Source organism: Dreissena polymorpha, chromosome 10 (assembly GCF_020536995.1).
Source record: "Dreissena polymorpha isolate Duluth1 chromosome 10, UMN_Dpol_1.0, whole genome shotgun sequence".
Lineage (NCBI taxonomy): Eukaryota > Metazoa > Mollusca > Bivalvia > Myida > Dreissenidae > Dreissena > Dreissena polymorpha.
In genome coordinates, this window is record NC_068364.1 from 5,880,846 (window position 1) to 5,905,988 (window position 25,143).

Sequence of the window (25,143 nt, forward strand, 5' to 3'; positions counted from 1 at the left end):
GTAATTAAGTCTGATAAATAGTTCCTGACAATATTCCTCCGCGGCTACATTATTTAAGCAGTTTCGACATTTCTTGATACCGATCAACTAATACTTATATGCCACATTGATCGGCAATTCCATTTTCTGAAATGATTGTGTGCGGTACGGGTCTGGTTTAATATATTTCATGTTTTTTTAACCTATTTGCCGCCCGCATTCTAATTTGTTTTATGGTCACCATTATCATCACCAGTGTCATAAGTCGTCAATAGCAGCTAGAACAACGACGCAATCGTCCGTTTTTCTATCATTATCATATGTGTCGCGTTCTGATAAAACTGGGCATATTGCCTGTGCGTAATGTGTCGTCCCAGATTAGCCTGTGCAGTCCGCACAGGCTAATAAGGGACGACACTTTCCGCCTCAACCAGATTTTTCGTTAGAAGGGACTTCCTTTAAACGAAAAATACCATGGGACCGGAAAGTGCCGTCCCTGATTAGCCTGTGCGGACTGCACAGGCTAATCTGGGATGACATTTTACGCGCATTCATTAAGCCCAGTTTTCTCAGAACGCGACTCATATATTTGACTAAACTATCCAATATTCATCATCATCATCATCATCATCATCATCATATCGACTTATAATCAACATATTTATCCTTGTATTAATTTTCGGAAGGTATCATCATAGTTACAATTCAATCATAATCATCATCATCAGCAGCAGCAGTTGCAGTCCCAAGCATCAGCTTAGTCTGTCGCAAAAGAACAACAAAAAAATCCAATATTTTGAGATTGCACATTTTTTAATTTCAACGTCATATTTATACAAACACTATAAATCATAAAATCCAACGGTTTTAAATAATGTTTCCATTAGACAATAAAAAAACTACATTTTATACAAAATAGCACATTTTGGCAAAAAAGAAGCCGCAAAAGACAGACACGTAGCATGTTATTTAAGCTCTTATTGAATTTGTATTTGTTATGGAGACCTACCAGTTCATAGACGTATGGATCATACGACTCCGCCTGTGTATTTGTATTTGTGTACAACTATGTTGTGTCATTGTAAAATCACTTGTGTCTTAAATAAATACTTTACAAATAGAATATATATCTTTCTATAGTAAACTCGAACTACGGAATACAATATCCCGTTTAGCGTTCGTACTTAATACATAATATATAATAATGTGCAGACTTAGTGTTTAAATGCGATACATTTGGGAAACGCTTTCAAATGTATCCGATTAAACATTTCATGTTATTGTTTTAACATCAATGACTTCATAAACAACACAAAATCATTTTGAACACATCCTAGAAGCATTAAGCATATAAAAGTGAAATCATTAATTGATAAAGAAAACAGTTCCTTGATGTTTGATCAATATTGATCAGAATTTCTTATGTTGGATATTATATATACAAATGCATTTGGTAAAGATACAAGAAAATAACATATAAATGCAAGTTCACGTTTTTAAGTTTTGAAATAACAGACACAACTTGACCGAAAACGAAAGAACAAGAAATGTTTGGAAAAATGCTTAAAGTTACAGACACCTATCGGTAAATAGGACTGTAAAATGCCATACTACAACTAGCGCTGCATTGTACATAGCAAAATAAATATAGCAGAAGCATTTACTACTTGCAATACAATACATGTACTTAAACACTTGCTCGTTTTGATCATGAATCCATATGTTGAAAATCAAACTCTATAAATAACAATAACGACATCAACAACTTTCATAGCAAGCAAAGACTAATACACACACAATTTATTTGAAATAAAATTCTTTAACAATCAACTTCGTTTATAACGTCAGTTTCATGACAACATTAACTTTAACACTAAAACACAGGTGATAAATCTAAATTACGCTACGCAGTAGTTTCAAACTGCTGAATTCTATAATTGTGGTTTAAAAGCTTTCCTTGATTTGTGTTATGAAAAGTGTACCGACCAAGTGTTCCGCCATTTTGCATTTGGCCACCATTTTGTGACGTCACAGGATGGGTCATGTCATTCATTTGTGTTCTCGAGACCGCGTTATTCCCATGAGAGTTTAGTCCCCCGGCGGAAGTTGTTATTCCGCCATTGTGCGCATCATCGCGGTCCGCGCATGCGCCGCCGGATGTGGTGTTAAAACTTGTCGTCTGCACACCGGAACTGCTGATTCCAGACGAAATGGGTCCGTTTAAGTTGCTATGCAACGGAACGCGCGTTGTAGCCATAGTGACTGGGCCACTCAACCCCTGGGCAGTGGTGATTGGTATAAATCTCGTCTGCAGCGGAATGTGATGAAGCCCGCCTCCTGAATAGGGACTCTGGGTTCCCAGAAGCGGATGACCGGATCCGGACCCTTGAGAATGATGACCCGACGAGTTTGATCCCTGATGCGCGTGACCTTGACCACCGTGACCTTGGCCTTGACCGTGAGGAGGCTGATATGGTGGCGGCGGCACGTCCTCGAAAATGTAGGACGGGATTCGCGCGCGGGGATCGCGTGGTATACCGGTGATATTTAGAGTTCGGCCACCGTGGAGCGCCAGCTGGGTGTTGATGCTTTCGTAGCTCCGGCGGTCGGGGATGACTTCATAATAATTTTCTGAACTCGAACGGCTGTACTGGGAATCCGAATGGGAATGCTCTCGGTCGGAGAGGGAGGGATTGACGTAGAAAATGTCCTGCGTCATTGTCGCTTGCGATGATGTCACTGAGCCGCTCGTCTTCGGCTTCTGCGCCAGTTGTCGTTTACTGATTACAAAAAGTACGATAAACACAACGGCGACGATTATGGCTACGCCGGCAACGACGCCGAGAGCGATCGCCAGATGAACACCAGTTGAATTCGTCGTGACCTCTTCTTTCGCAGGTATGAAAGTTTTATCAAGAGGGTCGTCCTCGCAGTTTCCATAGAAACCTGTTACGTTAAACTCGTACTCGAATGTGATTGGGGTGTTGGCTGCGCCGCAGCGGCTCAATGCGACGTACCAAGCGCGCGGCGATGTCGATTTGAGCGTCCGTTCTCCCACGCACCATACGACTTCCTGTCCGCGGAGGTGGCGGCGCACGCAGCCGACCGTTTCGTTTTTGACGTTCAATGGAATGACCTGAAAATGGCAGGAAATAAACTAAACTAAAATTATTTACGTTTTTGTCGCAACAAGAAGAAATTGTCTTTAAATGTTAGCGGAGTTCTACGTTTAAAAAAATATAATTATTGTTAGAAAGGTAGTGATGGTGCCGTTTTGAAAAAGAAGGTTGATGATTATGATGTTGCTGTTGTTTCGGAGGCTAGATATAATATTTTGTCATTCATTGTGAAAATTTATATTAAGGAAGGGAAGTCACTCCTACCTGATTTGGAGTCGACAAGATTTTCTCCCTTTCCGGACATGTCATATCTTTTGAAAGTGTCCTCATCTGGTCGTCGTAGTATATTAACATGTTCGCGCAACATTCGCCCACTGGGTACGAAATTGCGTATTCAATAAGGCTGACGTTCTGTTGAAAAGTTTTTTGGAGTAAGTACCCGTACCATTCCAGGCTGGTGTGGATTTGACCACGCAAAGTGCACTTATTTGGTGCGGAATTTGTGGAACCAGTCAAGAGAAGAAGAATCATTCCGAATGTCAGAATTTCATGTCTTAATGTTTTAAGATCCATTTTTCTTTGAACTTTATTTTGTTCGGTGAAAACACTTTTCACAGTTCTTTAATATTTCAAGATTTAAATCCAGAAACAATTTGAACAAAATGCGTCAACTAATTTCAGTTGAAGACAAAAGTCTCTTCGAAAATTCCCAAGTTTGGAAAATCCGTCTGCAATCACCCAAATTGGACTAGCTCAATCCCCCCGACACTCGTTTTTCATAAATATTTAAAACCAGTCTGTCTTGGGCAAAATTGGACTTCCGGTCCTGTCAAGCGTCGAAATCTCCGAGATCTGAAAAGAGAGAGAGAAAAAATGAATTGTTGATATAGTCTGACCAAAACATGTTGTTATGATATTGAGTTAATCAGAAAACCCCATTAATTTATTGACATCTTTAAGATAAGCCCCAACGCTTTATCGGTGGGTGTATTTTTTCTGGCATATTAAATGCCAATGAAGAAATGCGTGCAATCTTTTAAGATTATATTAAAAGGCAATTTAAATCAGAAGGAAAGCTAAATATGATGCAGATTTGAATATGATTTTAATTCTCAAGAGTTACTGCTCACAGGCTGAATGAAGTTGATTTAAGTAGTGATTATGATAATGATGCTGCTGTTGCAGCTCCTGTTGAAGATGATGATTTATTGATAATGATGATAATAGAGAAGATCAACTGACGGTTGTGATAATGACTAATACAGATTTTTAATTTTTTCCATAATGGAGACCATACCTGTACATTTTTTATCAGATGAGTCATGACAAAAATACATAATCTAGCCAACAAGATTTAACAGTTAGTGTTAAATGGTAGGTTATCTTTGACATAAACATGCGAACTTTGAAAGAACCTTATTCTGTACATAGCGAGGCTGCAATGTGAACTCCAGTATCGCCTGTGTTACGGCGTAGAAAGTCTGGTATTTTGACTAAAAGCATATTTTATACGAAACAAAGAAAACGCGATGGGTTTAGTGGACACGACTTTTGGCAAATTCAATCTTTATGCTTTATGTGTATAATTAATCTGAGCAAAAGCAGCAATTCTTATATACAAAATAAAACACTATAATTCGCACTGTAAGTTTGAATGGTCCGTGTATAGTTTATAAGCAAATCAAATTTAAAGTAGCACATTTACATTGCTAAGTACTGTACCCAAATTACATATTTAAAATTATTAAGTTTCCATTACATCTGCGATACAAACGATATATCGCGTTGCTGGTATTAATACGTTCGCCGAAATTACTAAAAAAATGGGACGTACATAAGCTAATCTCCAGGTATTTTAAAATCAAGCGGAACTTTTATCGAATACCATTTGAGCAGGGTCATGCGAACATTTGCATCATTTCATATGCGGCAAGCGTAGCCCCAGCCCAGTATGTGCAGCTAGTATGCATGCTAATGCGACCATTAAACCTTGTGTGACTTCAAAGCAGAAAGCATAGCTCCTCGAGATTGCGCAGGCTGGTCTTTAGCAACGCCGACCGCATATGTCATAAGACACATTTTCGCATGACGCGACTATTAACAAAGTTTACAAACCTTAAAAATCCATTCCGTGTTCAAGCTTCTTTTTAATTATTTTACATCACATTTTAACGCGCTTGTCCGCAATAATATTATAACGTCCACATACAAACAGCAAAAAAATTGCATACAAATAAGTTAACATTATGATGACATTTTATTAATGAATGCCTAAAACTTACATTTAAGTTATTAGATTCAAGTAGCTTAAGCATACATTTGAACGGCAAATGAAGTCCTTGGCAAGCGAAAAGTAGTGCGAAAGATAATGCTGGCTTACCCTGTCACTCTAGGATCATCCATTATCTAAATAAATGAGGATTTAAAAGTAAATACCCTTTGATATGGCCCTCGTCAATTTTATAAAAGTTTGGAAGGGTTCTAAAAGCAATTCGGACGAATTGGTAAATGGGAATGAATGGCTTTAAATTAGACACTAATTTTGACAACGCAAAAATTGCTGTCGGACCAGAAATATGACAGACTAATTCCGAAATGGTATCCGATGCAAATATATACATTAGATTCTATCTTACTAAGCGACAGTATTTAGCGCAAATCGCACGAATATTTTGACATTTATCCGGATTTATTATGTAATACACATTATTAATAAACGCAATAAAAGTCAACAAAACACTGTCATATTCAGCGTGTCGTTCTTTATTACATTGCTCGATTGTAAGAACAACATCAGGGCGCTTAAAAGCATAAAAAACATACAACTAAACAGTACAATATTTATATAATTAACTATTCTCATTTTCTTGATTTTTAACTGTTATTTTTGTAAATGAAATTATGTATTTTTTAAAATTAAATGACATACCTTGTCAAAATCAAATCCCCAAATGATAATATTTGCGCAAAAAATCTGGAAACACCAATTGTTGTGAAGTTGTTAAAACTAAGTATTCGCTTATTTCAATTAATTATTCAAAATAAATAATTTTTTAATTACTTAAAAAAAACACTCGTTTCTTTATATATCAACCATTAAGTGGTCAGTTAACATATTTTTCGCACCTAATAACAACTGATAGACATGGATTAAAGTTTATTTTAAAAACAGAATTTGTGTTGTTCACACTTTGGTCGCCATTTTAACGCCGTTTGACTGACACATTCGTGTAAAATTTAGCGCGCGACACCCGGTGGATGGGGAAAGAATACAATCGAGATTTCTTGTCAAATTCTACGCTCAAGTGCCAAGTTGCGAATTGTTGATTGGAAGCAGTTGTTCTATCAAAGTGTCGAAGCGAATTGATTGGAGAAATACATATTTGATAGTCAATACTATTTTATATTAAATATTAAGTAACACGTTTAGAAATTACCACTCTGCTTGTGACAAGTGACAAGTTTTCTTTCCTGTCAAGACTTTTCGAAAACACATTATTTAAAGGATATATAAACGTGCTTTAAATAATAAACATATCTTAAAACAATTTCACAAAGAGCGTGTTTACACTAAACGTTTTGTTGATAAAAATCAGGCATTAAAATCTTTATTATTACTTTATATTATATTTAATGATTAACGTTTTGTTTAAATTATGTAATAACTATACTACTAATAATTCTATTATAACTATTATCATTATAATAATAATTATTGTTACAGGGTTTGAAAAAACCAAGAGTCCAGTGACCATGTGCATAATATTTTCTGTGGTCAAATGCAATGTTCAGGGGTCAAAATACTCTGGACAGGAATTTTTTATTAGGCTTCCTGGAAACATTACCATCAACCTGATACAAAGCAGATAGTAAAGTAGTTAGGAGTAAAACGAAAGAAAATTTTAAAATGATTGTATTAACCCATTTATGCCTAGTGGACTCTCCCATCCTTCTAAATTGGATCAATTTATTTCCAAAATTAGGGATGTCTAGTATATTTATTTCTATATTTAGACTATTTCTTACAGAAATTCCTTAAAGCAAACAGCGCAGACCCAGATGAGACGCCGCGTCATGCGGCGTCTCATCTGGGTCTACGCTGTTTGCCAAGGCCTTTTTTCTAGACGCTAGGCATAAATGGGTTAAAAACAGGATTCTGCTTCCAATGAAATCCCTGTTAGGATTTTTTAATCTAAAGTTTTCATATACATTATTCAATAATCTTTAATTATGTTACAGAACACATGGAAATAGCTACATAAATTAAAATCTATATAAATAAAATAATATATAAAAACAACAAAAATAAATATAATTCCCTACTCAATAATTTAAATTAAACTATTAAAACAAACTTCAAACCCGAAATTCTCCATCAAATATATATTGCAAATACCTTCCCCATTTTAAACACGATTAAAACAAGAATTAAAGGCAATTTCATGACAATTGAATGCGTCGGAAACGCACGCTCGTGAATTTGATTACAATTTTACATGCTGTACCGTATGCCTAAACTATTGTGTCATCCCTGTTTCTGCATTCTGTCATACCAGATTGTTGTAATTTAATCAGTAACAAGGACGTTGTTTTTTTGTACTAAACGTGAACGTTCAGATACATAGGCTAATTGAGACATTCTTTTATATATATATATATATCGGATCACGATAATGTACTAAATGAGGATGTTTATGACGCTGCAACTGCTGATGGGGATGGCGGTGGTGGTGGTGGTGGTGCTGCTGCTGTTGATGATCGTGAATATTTTGAGCATGATTTTATAAAAACGGTGATTACGATGATGATGGTGGTTAAAAATGAGCATGTGAAGAAAAATATTATAAATAAAGCCTTGAAGATACTTTATTATGGTGATATGATTTATTGATAACGTAATGAAGATTACGCTATTCGAAATATAACTAAACAAAATGTATTTATAGCCACGCGTCACTTGAACACAATGTTGTGATAATAAAGCAATCACATATCTATCTAAATACACATGAACGGTTATATTGTTACTTCGAAAACACTTCCCTTTTAATAAGCCGATAACATTCCTTAACATTCATAAATATCAAATTGCATTTTGCTTAAAGGTTTGTACATTTACATAATGTAAACTTCTAAGTGATGTTTTAATTTATGTTTGTTTAGTAAACACAAATTGTGCATTATAATCATCCTCATCATCAATAACATAATCATCATCATCGTCAATAACATCATCGTCAATAACATCATCATCATCGTCATCGTCATCGTCATCATCATCATCATCATCATCATCATCATCATCATCATCATCATCATCATCATCATCATCATCACCATCGTGATCGTCATCATCATCCTTATCATCATCATCACCATCATCATCATCATCATCATCGTCATCATCATCATCATCATCGTCATCGTCATCATCCTCCTCCTCATCATCATCGTCTTCAACACCGTAACCATCATCCTAAATTCATTTTAAAATTATTATAAAAATCATCAATTTAGTTTTTTTTTAATAATTGTTAGCATCTTTATCAGCAGCAGATTCATCAGCGCAACCTTACTCTTGATTTTTAAATTGTATTACCTTGATATAAGTATGTCCACTTTCTTCTCCTAACATTTAAATAGCCATGTTCCTTAATCCTTCAAGTTTTGAAACATTTTTAGAAACTGTTATCGCATCAAAAATCACCACAACACTTAACAGGCTTGGATATTAACTCCACTTGTGTGCTGGTGTTTAAAATTCCACAATATTTTTTACTGTTCTATCGAAACGATCAACTGAAGTCCTGTGTATTGAATAACACAATCTATTCGTTTTAGATTCATTTGAATTAACACGTTTTTCTTTGCCCGTGAATAGCTTTGTAGCTGACTTCATTAGAATTTACAAAGCGTGGCGATGCAATTTTTATCTCTCGCTGTATTGATGTTCAGACCTTACCGTACAGCGGTGTTTGTTAGTTGATTACAATTTTTAACCCATGTATGCCTAGTGGACTCTCCCATCCTTCTAAATTGGATCAATTTATTGCCAAAAATAGGGATGTCTAATATATTTATTTCTATATTTGGAATATTTCTTACAGAAATTTCTTTAAGCAAGCAGCGCAGACCCTGATGAGACGCCGCATCATGCGGCGTCTCATCTGGGTCTACGCTGTTTGCCAATGCCTTTTTTCTAGACGCTAGGCATAAATGGGTCAAGGCATATTTTAATTAATATATAGCTCAAATGATATACTTAAAAAAACTTGCAAAGAACGAGCAAATATACGAGCGAAAAAATGATTGACAGACCACCGATTGGTCGATTTACTAAACAATTGACTGATTGAATAACCGACTGACAGACGGAAAGATGGGGTGCTTTGTTGTTGGATTAATTCATAATTCATATTGATTAATGGATAAATCGATCGATTGATTGATTGGTTTTCTATTGAAGCATCAATTCTTCCGAAAAATTAGGCCATACAAAAATAACATGTATGACATAATGTTCCTAAAATATATACAAATAATACATTGTTTCCACAATTACACCGCAATAAGTAGTAAGCACACGAGAGAGAAATTGATCACACATGGTTTCACAATTTATATTTCGTGTAAATTGTTTTTTGTAAAATAATGAAGTGTAATAACAAATTTACGTCTGATAATAAATTATTAAACAACGTAAACCAAAACAACACGCGAACTAGATTGGGCGCACGGTAATTGTACCTGAATATACGTTCTTCAAACGCGAAAGGTTTATTATTCATTATTATTAGTTTTTTTTCTCCACTTTATAGATTTTAACGACACACTTATATCAAAACCTCGTAATTATTCTGCATAACCTGACATTTACAAGTTCCCACAATTATGATGAAGATTTAGTAGACACATGTGGGTTAAATCACAAATAAAATGTGTGATTTAAAATATTTAATGAGCGGGTAATTTAACTTATAGAGAAAGACAATGTGAACATGTTAAAGATGCTTTTATCATCAATGATTCATGCTTGTGTTTAGGGGAATTGTCATTCATAATGATGAAGATATGCAATATGATTGGTGGTGGTGGTGGTGGTGGTGATGATGATGATGATGATGTTGATGATGATCATGATAATCATGATCATGATCATGATGATTGGTTATCATGACGTAATTGCTCTTTATTGTGATGCTGATGTTGCTTTTAATGGTTATGATGGCGTTGCAGATGGTATTGATGATTATCGTAGTGTAAATGTTTTTGATGATGGGGATAATGATTGAAACTGAAGACCATTTGGCGTTAATGATGATATTGAAGCTACAGCTACTGCTACTGATATTGCTAATGGTGATAGTGATGATGGTGGTGATGATGATGGTGATGTTGTTGATGATGATGATGGTGTTAGTGATGATGATGATGATGATGATGATGATGATGATGATGATGATGATGATGATGATGATCAAAGTGTACTAAATACAAATAAATTAACTTTTCTAACAACCACAATCTTTGTGTATGCATTGACCGAGAATGAGGGAAATTAACGTCAACGAAAAACCTCGGCACACAGAACTTAAAAAAAAATCCATTAATGACATGTACCCTTTTGAGTACAATAACAATATATTCAATTTATAAACCATTTTGAGATTAAAAGAAAGCGCAAAATCTCATTTCCTGACGTAATCGATTCAACGATTTAGATAAGATTGAGATACACAATTAAATAACAGTTCTCAAAAAAATCTTCTAAAGAGTCATTTTCAATATGACACCTCTTTGAAGAGAAACTGTCATAGCAGTTATAAATCACTTAAAAACATGAAATGTCATCCTCTTAAAATTCACGAGACCATTCTAAAGAATAGCTCGTGTGCTCGTTTCATGTACTTGTTTTGCGTGTTCATAACGTCCTTTGTTTCTTATCACATCTTATCTTAAAATGCTTATCGAATAAGTCAAGAGATAAAAATGTGACATTTTTCTCAAATAATAATTGAGTCATGTCGATAATGTTTGATACATAATGTTTACGATATGAGATGCTGTTGTCTACTGCGGATTATTACTAATATTATTATTACTACTACTAGTACTACTACTACTACAACTACTGCTAAAACAACAACAAAACTACTACTACTGCTGCTGCTGCTGCTGCTTAGCTACTTACACAACGTAATAGAAAAGGAAATACGTTTTTAGGAAAATAAGAAGAGACGTATTAAGTAGAAAACGAAAAAAGCACGAAGTGAAGAAGTCAAGTGATTTGTCATAAAAATATATATTCTTACTTGATCGGATATTAAGTCCATAATTTCTCCATCCAAAGTCGTCCAAAGGTTAGAGTTTAACGTAGAGCAACTTGGTTGATACTGACAATCGAAATATCAGAGTACTGTATTATAAATACACCAAGCTTTAGGATTACCCTAGTGTGCCTTATCCTATAGTTCGGCTAATACAAAATCGTTAAGTCTACTTTTGAATTTAACCTGCGACTGGGCTGAAAACCCAACCTGTTAGGTTGTGGATCTAAGCTGCAGCTAATTTCAAAGGCCATAATCCGATTGTAGGTTTTGCGGACTTATTATTACATATATAATAAGATGGTGACAAAACTAAGGGTCTCTTTGACTTAGTCATTCGTGAATCAGCGATGTTAGAACCTAAGATACTTATTGTTTTGTTCACTAAAAGCGCTCGTAGGTATTTAAGAATTTCACACACGCACTTCTCGGGATAAATTATTTGTTTAAAGAAAAAGTATTAGTAAATTTTGAAAATGATTCATTTAAATGTATGTGGGCGCGCATTGTTGAACAAAAATCAATAAGAAATTGGTGAAGTTTGCATTAAAGTATTTATCTCTGTGCCGTGTTTATTGATTTGTGTTGACTCGTTTATAATGATGTGGATATGCAAACGTTATGCGCAAGATCAGAATCAAATAGAGATTCATCATCATCGTCGTCGTCATCATCATCATCATCATCATCATCATCATCAACATCATCATCATCATCATCATCATCATTATCTTTATCATCATCATCATCATCATCACCATCATCACTATCATCATCATCATCATCATCTTCGTCATCATCATCATCATCATCATCATCATCATCATCATCATCATCATCATCATCATCATCATCATCAACATCATCATCATCATCATCATCATCATCATCATCATCATCAACATCATCATCATCAACAACAACAACAACAACAACAGCATCATTATCACCATCATCATTATCATCAACAAGAACCACCTCATCATCAACATCATCATCATCAACAACCACATCATCATCATCATCATCATTATCATCAACAAGAACCACATCATCATCATCATCATCATCATCATCATCATCATCATCATCATCATCATCATCATCATCATCATCATCATCATCATCATCACCACCACCATCATCATCATCATCAGCATCATCATCGTCATCATCACTACCATCAACATCATCATCAACAACAACACCAACCACATAATCATCATCATACGGATGAAGAGTATTATGAGATGGTTTGTTTACATTAAACATTAAATAATGTTATAATACGCTTATTAAATCAATTTCAAAGGATCATTAATTGAAAGCGAAGAATAATTCTAGCATAAATATAAGCTGTGACACTTACGTATTGTTAGGCAACTAAATCAGAATTTGTTTATCCGAAATATATCATTGAATTATTATATTTAAGTCATCCATAGCTTTGCGTGCAATGTTACTTGATTCCAAATTACAGATGTATTCCTTCAATGCCTGTCTGAACTTTAATAAAAGAACACGTGACATCAATTAAATCACAGGGACTAAAATTACTACAGGCCAAGTCAAAATCGGATTTTATCAGTGAAACAATAATCCGAAAACGTAATAGTTTAAGGGGATTTCGCGGATTAAATGAACAAAATCATTACATTGTAATATTGCTTATTGATTAACAATACGTTTGTGCTACAACTGCAATCGGTAAACAAAACATATAAATTAGTGATTTTAAGATAAAAGAAAGGTTTTTCGACCATCAAAGCAAAGCGTGGCTTAATTTTGATAATCTAATTAAAATAATTTAAATTTCCGGTTAAGTTAGAAAAGAAAATAAGTTTTTAGGCGATTTCTTTTTCTTTTGGTTTTGCATAAATGTAATCGGCAGGTTAAAAAGATAATTCCATTTTTGACAATATTGTATTGTCTTTTATTTGATGAATTACACGCCGAAAATACATTTATTTCAATGGCGTCTTTTAATACAGAGGAAAATTTAGTTCAGTAAGTCCCGTTGCAACGTGATTTGGCGTGATTTACACCTCGAGTTGAATGCTCAATGACCTCAAAATCACACCAGAAAAAATATTTTTAAATGCGTCGGTTGCAACTTGACAGAGAGGTCCCGAATGCAAGGTACACCTGCATTCGAACGACTTCTAAACGGACGGTACTACGCCTTGTCTAGGCGGACAAAAGAACAGTGAATTATATGACCCCTAAAACTAATTTACGCCTTAGGACACCGAATTTGTGGAGTCTTGACTTTGATTAAAGACGAATTAAATTGACTGCGGTGCTATTTAGTCGTCCGATGAACTATGCGTCCGAGAAATGATATTCAGCTGCGTATTACCTGGCAGTTTTACGAATGGAAAGAAGCCCAGTTAGGGGACATGGAAGCTTTTCGCATAGCGAATTATGCCCTAAATCATTGCGTTTATGTTAACTCTTTCAGTGCGGGAACCGAATTTTAAAGGCCTTTGCAAACAGTTTGGATCCAGATGAGACGCCACAGAACGTGATGAGACGCCACAGAACGTGGCGTCTCATCAGGATCCAAACTGTTTGCTTTTCGGATAGTATTATTGAAAAAAAATCGAAGAAAATGCTAATATTAGAAATTCTGCAGACGACATTTTAGCAGACGACAAATTACCCAGCATGCAAAGGGTTAACGGAATTGTAAGAATCATGGAATAGCCTTACATTCTTCTAAAATATTATTATGTTAAAATTGCCAAGACGAGATTTTTTACTACTGCTACGGGATGCAGAATCTGTACCATCAGCAATAGAATAACCTATGTTAAAGAGCTTGTCTAAATGTGTTATCTTGAAATCTCGAAATCATATGACGGTTCTTTTTTCCCTTTTTCTACACTAGATTCCTTCTTTGAAAAAGCGCCTAATAAAATGACAAGATGCATTCTTAGAAATCATGGCATTTCGATTGAAACATACCATCGCAACAAAATTCATAGTTCGTATTTTGTATTTTAGCGCAAAAATAGAGTAGCGAAGGGGACATTCTTCTTTAAAATGAAGGAGGTCAAAGTCACGCGAATAAAGGAGACATTTGACACAACATGAGATCTTTACTATTTTACATTAGGACCTCAAAGTTAAACGTCGGTTGACTAAAGTTATTGGTGCCTTACGATGGATGAACGAACCAGGGTGGCCCGGGCTATGCTATCTATACCAACTCTAACAAAGAACGCGGATTTCTATTAAATAAATACCGATCATCTTTTGACACGTTTTTCTTCGATGGCGAGATCGAAATCTCCATTTCACACTCAGTAGCGGCCGCAAAAATGTTATTTTAAAAAGCAACACTTCAGATAGCGACTGATGATAGTTGAGAGTTTTTGTATACGTCACGAGTCGAAAAACTACCCTATTTATTCGCATTCTTATTGAAATTGCTTTATAGTCGAGCCCGCGCTCCGCTGACTTTGTATCTTTTAGCGGTATCTTTTTTGAGATCTTTCTGCAATTCGATACAATCGTCGTTAATGATCATGGGTTGAATGGGCCACGGATTTTAAACAAGCGATGGCAATAAACGCTCATATGAAGGTTAAAGAGTTTTTCATTTTGCACTTTGATTCGAATAGCAGTTTATTGACGTACTTCATTCAAGGTTTTAATGAACAAACGCAGCGATTTCCATTTCAAAGAGATTTTGTCGTAATGAAGCATATTATTTCATGAAGGCTATTAAAATATGTGAAGAAATCGTATATAAAATCTAAATTTGCATAAATGACGGCGTAATGTCAATTGATATAACTCTTTAGAGTATAAAGAATGTCTTTGTGCCAGTTTGAAGTAATTAGTTTTTTATCTCTTCTTTCTCAGGTTGCATTAATTTATCTGTACTTGCTATAACCCATAGTCAAACCCTGTATTTTGAACCTACGTGCAGCAGACTTTAACCCATGTATGCCTAGTGGACTCTCCCATCCTTCTAAATTGTATTAATTTATTTCCAAAATTAGGGATGTCTAGTATATTGTTTTCTATATTTAGAATATTTCTTACAGAAATACCTTTAAGCAAACAGCGCAGACCCAGATGATACGCCGCATTATGCGGCGTCTCATCTGGGTCTACGCTGTTTGCCAAGGCCATTTTTCTAGACGCTAGGCATAAATTGGTTAAATATAACAGGCAGTATTTTTCTTGGAATATAAAATTTATATTCCAAGAAAAATACTGCCTGTTATATTTAACCAATTTATTAAATTATTATATTTAAATATATGCATTCATGAACCAGAACTTTGAAAACTGATTTTGCTTATATCTCATGACTTGGTAATCCTATTTTTTCATTTCCGTGTTGAGTTTGTTTTTATCGTTTTTTTCTATACTTGGTATTGGCAAAATTAACTATAGCATATAAAGACAGATCTATTGAAAACAGATATTGCATTTATTATTCAATTAATATTAGTTTGAAATCAATAGGGTCTTATGAGGTAAAAAAAATCAGTCCGCATAAAATGTTTGGTCGACCTTCATACCCTAATGTATTGGTTATGCTAGAGGAAAAAAGCTACTTTTTTGCAAGCCTTAACATAGGATCTTTTTCATCAAAATAATGTGCTTTGCATTTTAGAAATAGGTGCATCCAAACCACGGTAAAGACAATGTGATTTCCCTTTTTAGTAAGCTTTTTAAGTTACTAAGTTTTCAGCACCAAAACATTGAAATTATTTTAAGTCTAACTGTCATATATTTATTTTTAATTTTTCAACATCTACTCATCGAATTAGCTAATCCATGAATTTACACTAATTAAGATTTAATTAACAACTAACATAAGCACGTCCTTATATAGTCAGATTTTATTATCATGACCCGTATTGTAACGTCTTATATAGAACGTTTATGGCATGACACTGTGTTTGTGGTAATATATAATAAGATTAATGAGATGCGCATACACGTTCCTTGTAAGCGACAATTTTAACAAATATTACCAATAAAAAGCGTGTAAATGTGTTACAGTTAAGTCAAAAATAAAACTTGCGTATTTGGATATGGTGCCCTCCATGTAATAAAGAGTACGACCTGACAAGTATTGGTTCTATAATTATATGAGACGGACTTGATTGTTTCCAAACAAGCCAGCAATGTTCGATATAATCGAATTGAACTTTACCTTAATACTATTATTAAGTAATGACAGAGTAGAATTTTACCTTAATACTAGTATTAAGTAATGACAGAGTTCCCATAAATTTCAAAGAAATCGGGTTAAATTGAATAAGGTATGATTTGATTTTAATAAAAAACTGTTTATGACAAATATTTATTTATACTTCTATACTTTTTATTATCATGATAAATATCTCCTAAAAAGTATTTGTCTCTATTTGTGCACTGTGCATCCGTACGAGGAGTTTCCCATTCACCCATTCATCGTGGCCCGCGAACGTGATTTCACGAGATTGGCGAAACATAATTCACGTGCATGTACACAAACTTCAAAAAAGAATTCATGGGTCGCTCGGTTGAGTTTTTAAACAAGCAAACTGTTTATCTACGAAAGCAATCGTTTTTTTTGGTGTTGTGATCCAACTAGATACAAGTTATCTGTACACAAATCTGAATGCGACTTTTTAGGATAACTGTTTTATGATGTTTGCCATAGAACAAAGTTTCTTTTTGTGACAAATTTCAAAAGCCAAACGGAACTTGAAACTGACATCAGATCGTGTTTTATTACACCTACAATAAAATAAAGCGCGAACGAGAAAATGTAACAATACCGCATAGAAGATAAAGGGAAAATAAAGCATTGGACACAAAACCTATGATGACTAATTAATGAAGAGACCGAGAAAAGTACAACAATGAAAAATGATGATGATAACAGTAAAAAGAAATACGATACAAAAGAAAAGGAAAAAATAGAAGCAAGAAGAAGACGTGTATCGATATAGTTTTACTGACAATTACATAATCAAGAAATATTGTAGTATGTATTGTAAATGCTTTTGAATTACTTGATATTTTTCTTTAACCTTTTAAACAAAAATATGTATTGTTTGTATGTATACAAGTGCGTACGTGCATGAGTGTATGTGCGCACGGGTTTGTGTGTGTGTGTATGTGACAGCGAGTGTGAATCCGCCTGAGTGCATGCTCTTTGATTTTGCCTCTCATGTGAAATGATTTATACTGACAATATATGTTGTATGTGTGTGAACTATTATGAATGAATGCACTGTATATTTTTACACTTTTGAAAATCTAAAATATAATTATGAACGAGTGATCCATATATGTTATATTATATTACCAATGTGTTATGTATGAACATGTAAATGCTACATATGTATATGTCAAACATGGTAAAATAAATGATTTTTTTTGTTTTACTGATGCAGCTGCTAAATACTTTCGCTGCCTTATCCGTTGGTGAAACTATTTTTATAGAAACAAACATTTGACATAAAACTTACCAAAACTGCACGCACTCGCTCGTAGGCAGATTCTAATCCCGTTTTGATATCACGTGCATATTTGTATACCAATATACTATTGTCTGTTTCGTATTCGTCCAATGCTTTCATCTATAATTCTGTGAAGCATGTTTTTTGTCCTAAATTTACTTAAGTAATTCGATGTACTTGGTAGCGTCTAGTAGCACGAGGCTGGCACGACGAGACACTCAAATGACCCCAGTCACCGGCGTGGAAAGCATCTTATGCGACGAACACAACTGATACAGCTCTGAAACGATATTATTAAGCGAAATCAGATACTATTCACGTTTGTAGACTTGAATTAAATTGTTGTTGACATCCATAAATTTAGCTGAACGGGCATTAATTGTTAAGTTGATAGTTTCAAAAGATGAGCGTATTTCGGATTTAACTGTTCAGACACAAGCTGTGAAGTAAATGAGATCTAAGATATTTCATACATGTTCGAGGTGTATTAATTTACCAAAATTTCAATAAATATAATTAATGATAGGTTGTTTTGAATGAGCCGAAATTGCAAATACTGACGTAAACTACAATTTCTTACAATACAGCAAAACAATTACAACAACAGCAACCACAACAACCACAACACAAACAATGGTGGTAATGATAATAATGATGAAAATGATTATGATGCTGCTGCTACTGCTGGCGATGATGGTGGTGATGATGATGATGATGATGATGATGATGATGTAGGTTTCACATACATACGTTGTTTTTTTTCAATCAGAGAACTTACAGTTTTGCATGCTTATTATAGCATGGATATTACGTTACAACTTTTACATGAACAACCCTTTTCTATATAAACGTGTGCAACAGCCCACGCTTTTGTATGGAAGAGCATTTAGGTCAAAATTACATCCTTCTTTGTGACTGTGTCATGATTCTTGATGGTACTTTCAATTTGTATGTAGGCACCTTTTCATGCTTGATGACACTTAAATCTTGCCTGATGTCCAATGTCTATTTACATTCTGCTTAATGGTATAATGCATGTGTACAGATGCAACATTCTTGTTCGTTAATTGCATGCTGCATATGTGTATGTTGGTTTGTGCAGAGAGACTTGTGTAATAGGCGCAGAGCATAATGGAATCAAATATTGATGCGTTGAATAAATTAACGCGATGGCAAGATGTTAGTTTCACACAAGCACAAAGCAACATACAATCATGCATGATACAATGCTGTCAATTGACAGTCGTTCCGAAATGCTACGGACTTTTTGGTTAATGACTAACCATAATTTTTGTACAGTAATTTACCTTCAATAACCAAAGAAATTCTATGGATATATTTCAATATATGCTACTAATGCATGTATGCAAAGCTCCAGATAAGACGCTTAAAGTCGTAAAAAAAAATGAATAAAATTTAGTCAAAAAGTAGACTTAAATTCTGTGCGTACGGTTACACATTGGAAAAATAAATTAAGAATTCAAAATTTGTGATCATGCGTAAAACTCACTATCAATGCATATAATGTAAACATTTTATCAATGAGTTCCTACTCGTCTTGGCCCTCATTACAATTATCAAATCAACAGCACTTTAACGTTATTATGAATAACAGACCATCTTTAAAACAGTCGAAAAGCCGAACGTTTTCCATTATCTGGTCCTTTTATCGCAAAAAGTCTGCTGTAACCCGGCAGTTGTCATGAGCTCTTCTTAGACTATGAACCTAAATGCGGATGTGCCAAAAATTATACTTACATGAAAAAAGGAATTAATAATAGACTTTAAGGCTGGATTTTTTTTATAGAGTGTAAACAAAGATTTTGCTGAAAAAGTTATCTGGAACTTTTCATGTATGTTGAGAGGAAATCCATTACATAATTTCAAATTTACCAAAGTACTTTTATATTGCACCACATAAAATGCTATAAAACTATAATATTGTAGTGCACATATAAACTTTATTATAGATGGGTAGGTATTTCGTGTCAATCTCTTTCACACATGAAAGAGCTGTTGGTCATGCTGCTTTAAGTACACATAGATGCATGACATAATTTAGATTATGCAAAATAAAACACTAGGTATTTGCCAAGATTCATAAGAGTCAAATATATACGAGCAGTAAGAGCGTAATCGTGCGCAGCGAGACTTACTCATATAGAATTGAACATCTTATTGCTTTCTTTCGAAATAATTTCATGTGTCCGATCTAATATGCAATATGCCCGTTTTTTTTTTAATGCGGATTAATGCTCCGTTTTAGATCCATAATTAATGAATGCCTCAATGTTTTCAAAAATTGACACCGCATTAATGTTCACCGACATTTTTTCATAAATATAAATATTGTTGCAGCAATCATCAAGTATAAACGAATAGACAACAAGCATGTTGGAATTGTCATAAAGCAAATTAGGATAAGCATCGGTCATAATGTAAATATTCACCACGAATGATGTAATTTTTACCTAAATACCCTTCCATACTTTTGCCTGCATTCCGTAAAATTTTAAGTTGTTAGACACATGTGAAACAACCAAACTACTAAATATAAATTAAATTGCCTTGTTATCAAAACATCTACTTAGGGGCTTACTTTTCACCTGCGATTTACTTAATACATTCAAACATTCGTCGCCGATTTGAATACGAAAAAGAACAATTTTAATGTAATTGATAGATTGCAGTTGTTGATTATTTTTTATGATGCGTGAGGACGGTAATAGGTAGAAGTTTGATAATACATTGCGCTTAGCAGGCGTGAAAGCTTTCATGTAGATCGGTTTGTAAAAAACCTTGTTTAACCCTTTAAGCGCTGGAACGGATTTTCGAAGGCCTTTGCAAACAGTTTGGATCCAGATGAGACGCCACAGAACGTGGCGTCTCATCAGGATCCAAACTGTTTGCTATTCTGATAGTATTCTTTGATTTTTTTGTGTGAAGAAAATGTTAATTTTAGACATTCAGCAGACGACATTTTAGCAGACGACAAATTACCCAGCATGCAAAGGGTTAAAAGATATAAGCCAGACGATGCGCTAATTGATGATTATGCCGAGGAGAATTGTAATAATGATTACCATTATGGTAACCATCAAGTTGTTGATGGTGACGTGCCGATGATGATGATGGTGATGATGACGACTTGAAAATTATTGAAGAAGAAGATGATGGTCATGTTGGCGACGACGATTACCGAAACGATGTTAAGATACAATAATTGACCCATGTCATGTCAAAATGGGTCAAATGTCAAATGCGGCCAGCGTAGCTCCAGACCAGCCTGCGGTGTCGTGCAGTCTGATCAGGAGTAAGGCCGGGTTTCCATGTCTCCGCGTCCGCGTTCCGTATCCGTGTGTCCGTATCCGCGAAAAAACGAACTGGTTGATATCTGTTGGAGCTATTCCATGTATCCGCGTTCCGCGTCCGCATTTTTCGTCCGCGTATTGCGTCCGTGAAAAATCGCTCGGTGAGCGATTTTTTCACGGACGCGGACTCAGTACACAGACGGCAGTCAACATGAAAGGTCGACTTTCAAGCATAGATATTAGTTAAACAATAATAAATTTAGTAAGGGATCACCCTGAAATATGCAACCAACGAATGAAAGAATACAAAGACATTACATCAAACATCTGGAAAAGCATAGCCAACGAAATTTCAATTGATGGCGTTTCAGGTTAGTGAGAATAGCAATATGCACATATTATCGTCTGCATATTGTACACTCTATGATCGCTTTTCAAGAAACACAGTATTTATTTCACGTTTGGAATGAGCTTTTTACAAGGAAAGGCCAAAATAATAAGCGGATGCATGGAATAGATACTCCGTGTCCGTATACGGCACGCGGACACGGAACGCAGACGCGGAGCGCGGACACGGATGCATGGAAACCCGGCACCCGTCAGGTTTAAAGTCACGCAAGGTTTCGTAAGCGGACATCGCAGCTCCTAATCATCGTGAATGACTGCGCAGACTTGTCTGGAGCTACGCTTGACGTGTATGACATAAGACCCAGTTTCGCATGACGCTAACATTTAAATTGTGCACTGCACAACAATAACGCGCATCTTTTTCAGATCAAAGCCAATGCAAATCACTGAGTAAATTATAATTGCACAAAACAGTGTAGTATTGCTCAGTAACGCAAAGCAGAGAAGCAACATGTTAAACATGTATCGTTTATTTCTTCACAAAGAAAGACATTTTTATCGCGGCATAACCCAGACTATGCAGTTTAAGAAAATAAATCATTATATCGCATTTCAGTAATATGCAGGCAAAAATAGTGTCTGACATATCTGGGGTTACAACGGTATTGAATTACGAAATGAATTCTCTAAATAGGGTCATTATGCATGTCACGCTGCAAGTTTAAAATATCCATTGAATTCTTTATTGTTTGGGTTTTATTACACACAATTTTATGTTCGCAACATTTGATTAGGGTTGTGTTACATATAATAAAATACCAAACACTTAGTGCAAACAGCAAAAACTACATTTTAATGTTAATACGAGTATAAATGTGAGGATATAAAAACAATTAAACGTGTTAGACAAATATTGTATTACTTTTTACTGCGTCAAAGCCAAAAAAAAAATTTTTTAATGAAAAACATACAGAACGACTACTCTGCGAACAGAATTGTGAGCACACTTACGGGAAACTGCTCTGCTTTACTGCTACTAACAATATAGGCCGAATAAGATTAATAAATGCGAACAACAATTAATTAAATCGGATAATATTTATGAAATCGCGTGAAGATGCTTACAGTTAAATTACAAGAAACGATAACTCCGAAATAAGAACAAAGGTTGATTACTCTTTTATCAAACGCATACGGATCCAAAACTCTGCCAACGTAAATGTTATGGGCGACATCGGTAAATGCATATTTTGAGTGACGAAAACTGTGTACGTTACGGAAACAAATTCACACAAACAATGGAATGATGGCATACCGGTAGACGGGCAAACATCTCATACAATTGTTAATCATCTATTTATTTACAATGTATTTCCTTTGTCAGTAATGCCACGGTGCAGACAAATTGCAAATCATATGTAATTCTCTTTCAACAAGTACCATAGCCACATTTACATAGTATTGCACGATGCGTTGCAAAATCAAATTCAGCATTAATTGTCAATCACAAACCGTAAAGTCCTAAACAGGATTTTGTGATTAATGCGAAGTTGATGAACGTTAACAAATTTAGTGGAATGTAGCCGAACGTTTTGACGTTGAATACTTCAAACATGATGGATGCGACCGTAATCCGTAATTAATTAATTCGACTGCTTTGATTGGATGTAAATGAAGCAAAGTTGCCGTCAAGTAAAGATGGCGAATGAAAGAAAATGAAGCGCGGTAAAGAGCTATAAAACTGCTAATGGGCATTACAGATTTCGTGCATGATGTGTTTCGCGTTTGTAACAACGTTATGTCATCAACATAATTATCGCATGTACGAATTCAGTTCGTGCAGTCATTTTGTAGTAAAGAATGACAAAAATGCTACAACATGTAAAACGAAAGATAACAAGGACGTACTGTGCCGTATTCTTCAGTGCGTTCATCAAACACACATGCGAACAGTTTAAGATTGCCAGCTTTGAATGAAATACTGATACGAACACCGTTATCTATTTACTACATGGAGCGTGGAATACTAATAGAAGCTACATAAACAAAGGAAAAAAGTGTAACCATTATTCTAATATCGCCCTTTCCACAACCGCGCAGATAGCACCGTGCTTATTATAATCAACACCATCATTATCAACATCATCAACAACAATGTCGTCATCATCGACCCTCATCATCATAGTCTTAATCATTATAACTTTAACTATCGACAACAATATCGTCAACAACGATTTACTAATTATCAACATAATCATAATCTTCAAAATTATCACTTTCGTTAAAATAAACATCAGCATTTTAAATTATTATCATCATTATTATCATCATCCTCCTCCTCCTCATCATCATCATCATCTTCGTCGTCAGCGTCATCGTAATGATCAGTATCATCATTCTTGTTCTAGTATCATCATTCTGTTTAAAAACAGCTACATAAGTATCATCATGAACAACAGCAATATCAACGACAGAAGCAACAACACAATCACTAACCTCTCCATAAAGCATAGCAACAACTTTCACAGTGCAGAACGTACACACAACAGTAATTGTCTATTATCAAAGACTGTCCATACTCCAAGCATGCTTTAAAGGGACCTTTTCACAGATTTTGGCATGTATTGAAGTTTGTCATTAAACGCTTTATATTGATAAATGTAAACATTCAATCTAAAAAGCTCCTGTAAAAAAAACTAGAATACAATTAAAGAAAGAAAAAAAGTAACCCTCAACTGGGTTCGAACCACTGACCCTGGAGTAAAAGTCTATCGCTTAGACTACAAGGCCATCCTTGCTCATACAATGAGTGGTGTATTTTTTACGTTATATAAGCAATCCTCGTAGTATCACAAAATATAACAACAACAACAACTAAACTCTCCAAATTATTCAATCGTTTCGCGTTGCGACGCTTTATTATTTATAGGTTTTTAAATCGTCAAAAGATGCATATAATGGATATTTTAGAGCATGGTAAATTTTCAGTATTACTGTTTCCTCGCATATATCATAATTACAACAAAAATCGTAATCTTTTTATTTTTTTATTTTGTCAATTTACCAAAAACGTGAAAAAGTCCCTTTAACTGACTTAGGATTTCATAGCATTAATATTAGAAACATAAAAACGTCATCGACATTCACATGGTTCGACATAGCATCAAAGGCATTATTAAGAAAGGCATCTCCCCAGTACATATTCTTTCCTAAGAATTCAGAATTATTCTAACGTTTGTTGACATTTAGACTGCGCGACGGCAAGAATCAATGACAGGTTCTGTTGAACATAAATAACAAATACCAATATATGTCAGGCAAAATATACAATAAACCATGCATTAAATCACTGATAATTACTGTAACTACTGTTACCATGGAAACCGTTTTCATCTAGGGAAAGAAAATGACTACTCGCTGCGTCACTTGGAATATAACATATCACAAAGACAATCTTAAAACAGACCTGCAAAAAGCAGAAAATTAGTTTTTGTATGCGCTGGTTGGTAATTTAATTTTCGGATGAAAGTAGTTTTGCAGTCAGACGTTTTAACTGTGAGTTTATTGCTTTTCGTTGCTTCAA

General features: G+C 34.8%; 1 protein-coding gene across 10 annotated transcripts in view; it reads right to left on the minus strand.

Annotated features, from left to right (window-relative positions):
- Positions 1 to 779: 779 nt before the first annotated feature.
- LOC127848263 (uncharacterized) overlaps positions 780 to 25,143 on the minus strand; it is a 59,672-nt gene continuing 35,308 nt past the window's right edge. For 4 of the 10 annotated variants that reach the window (XM_052380620.1, XM_052380624.1, XM_052380622.1 and 1 more), the window contains exons 2-4: positions 17,911 to 18,181; positions 3,363 to 3,950; positions 780 to 3,115 (exon numbers count right to left, since the gene is read on the minus strand). In XM_052380620.1, coding sequence (XP_052236580.1) covers positions 1,883 to 3,115; positions 3,363 to 3,671 — 1,542 coding nt within the window. In that variant the 5' untranslated portion in view covers positions 3,672 to 3,950; positions 17,911 to 18,181 and the 3' untranslated portion in view covers positions 780 to 1,882. Of the gene's footprint in view, positions 3,116 to 3,362; positions 3,951 to 5,213; positions 5,413 to 5,478; positions 5,505 to 8,697; positions 9,017 to 11,410; positions 11,519 to 17,910; positions 18,182 to 23,468; positions 23,526 to 24,056; positions 24,091 to 25,143 lie in introns of those variants that run through there. The other 6 variants (XM_052380627.1, XM_052380626.1, XM_052380625.1 and 3 more) reach the window with 6 other exon arrangements.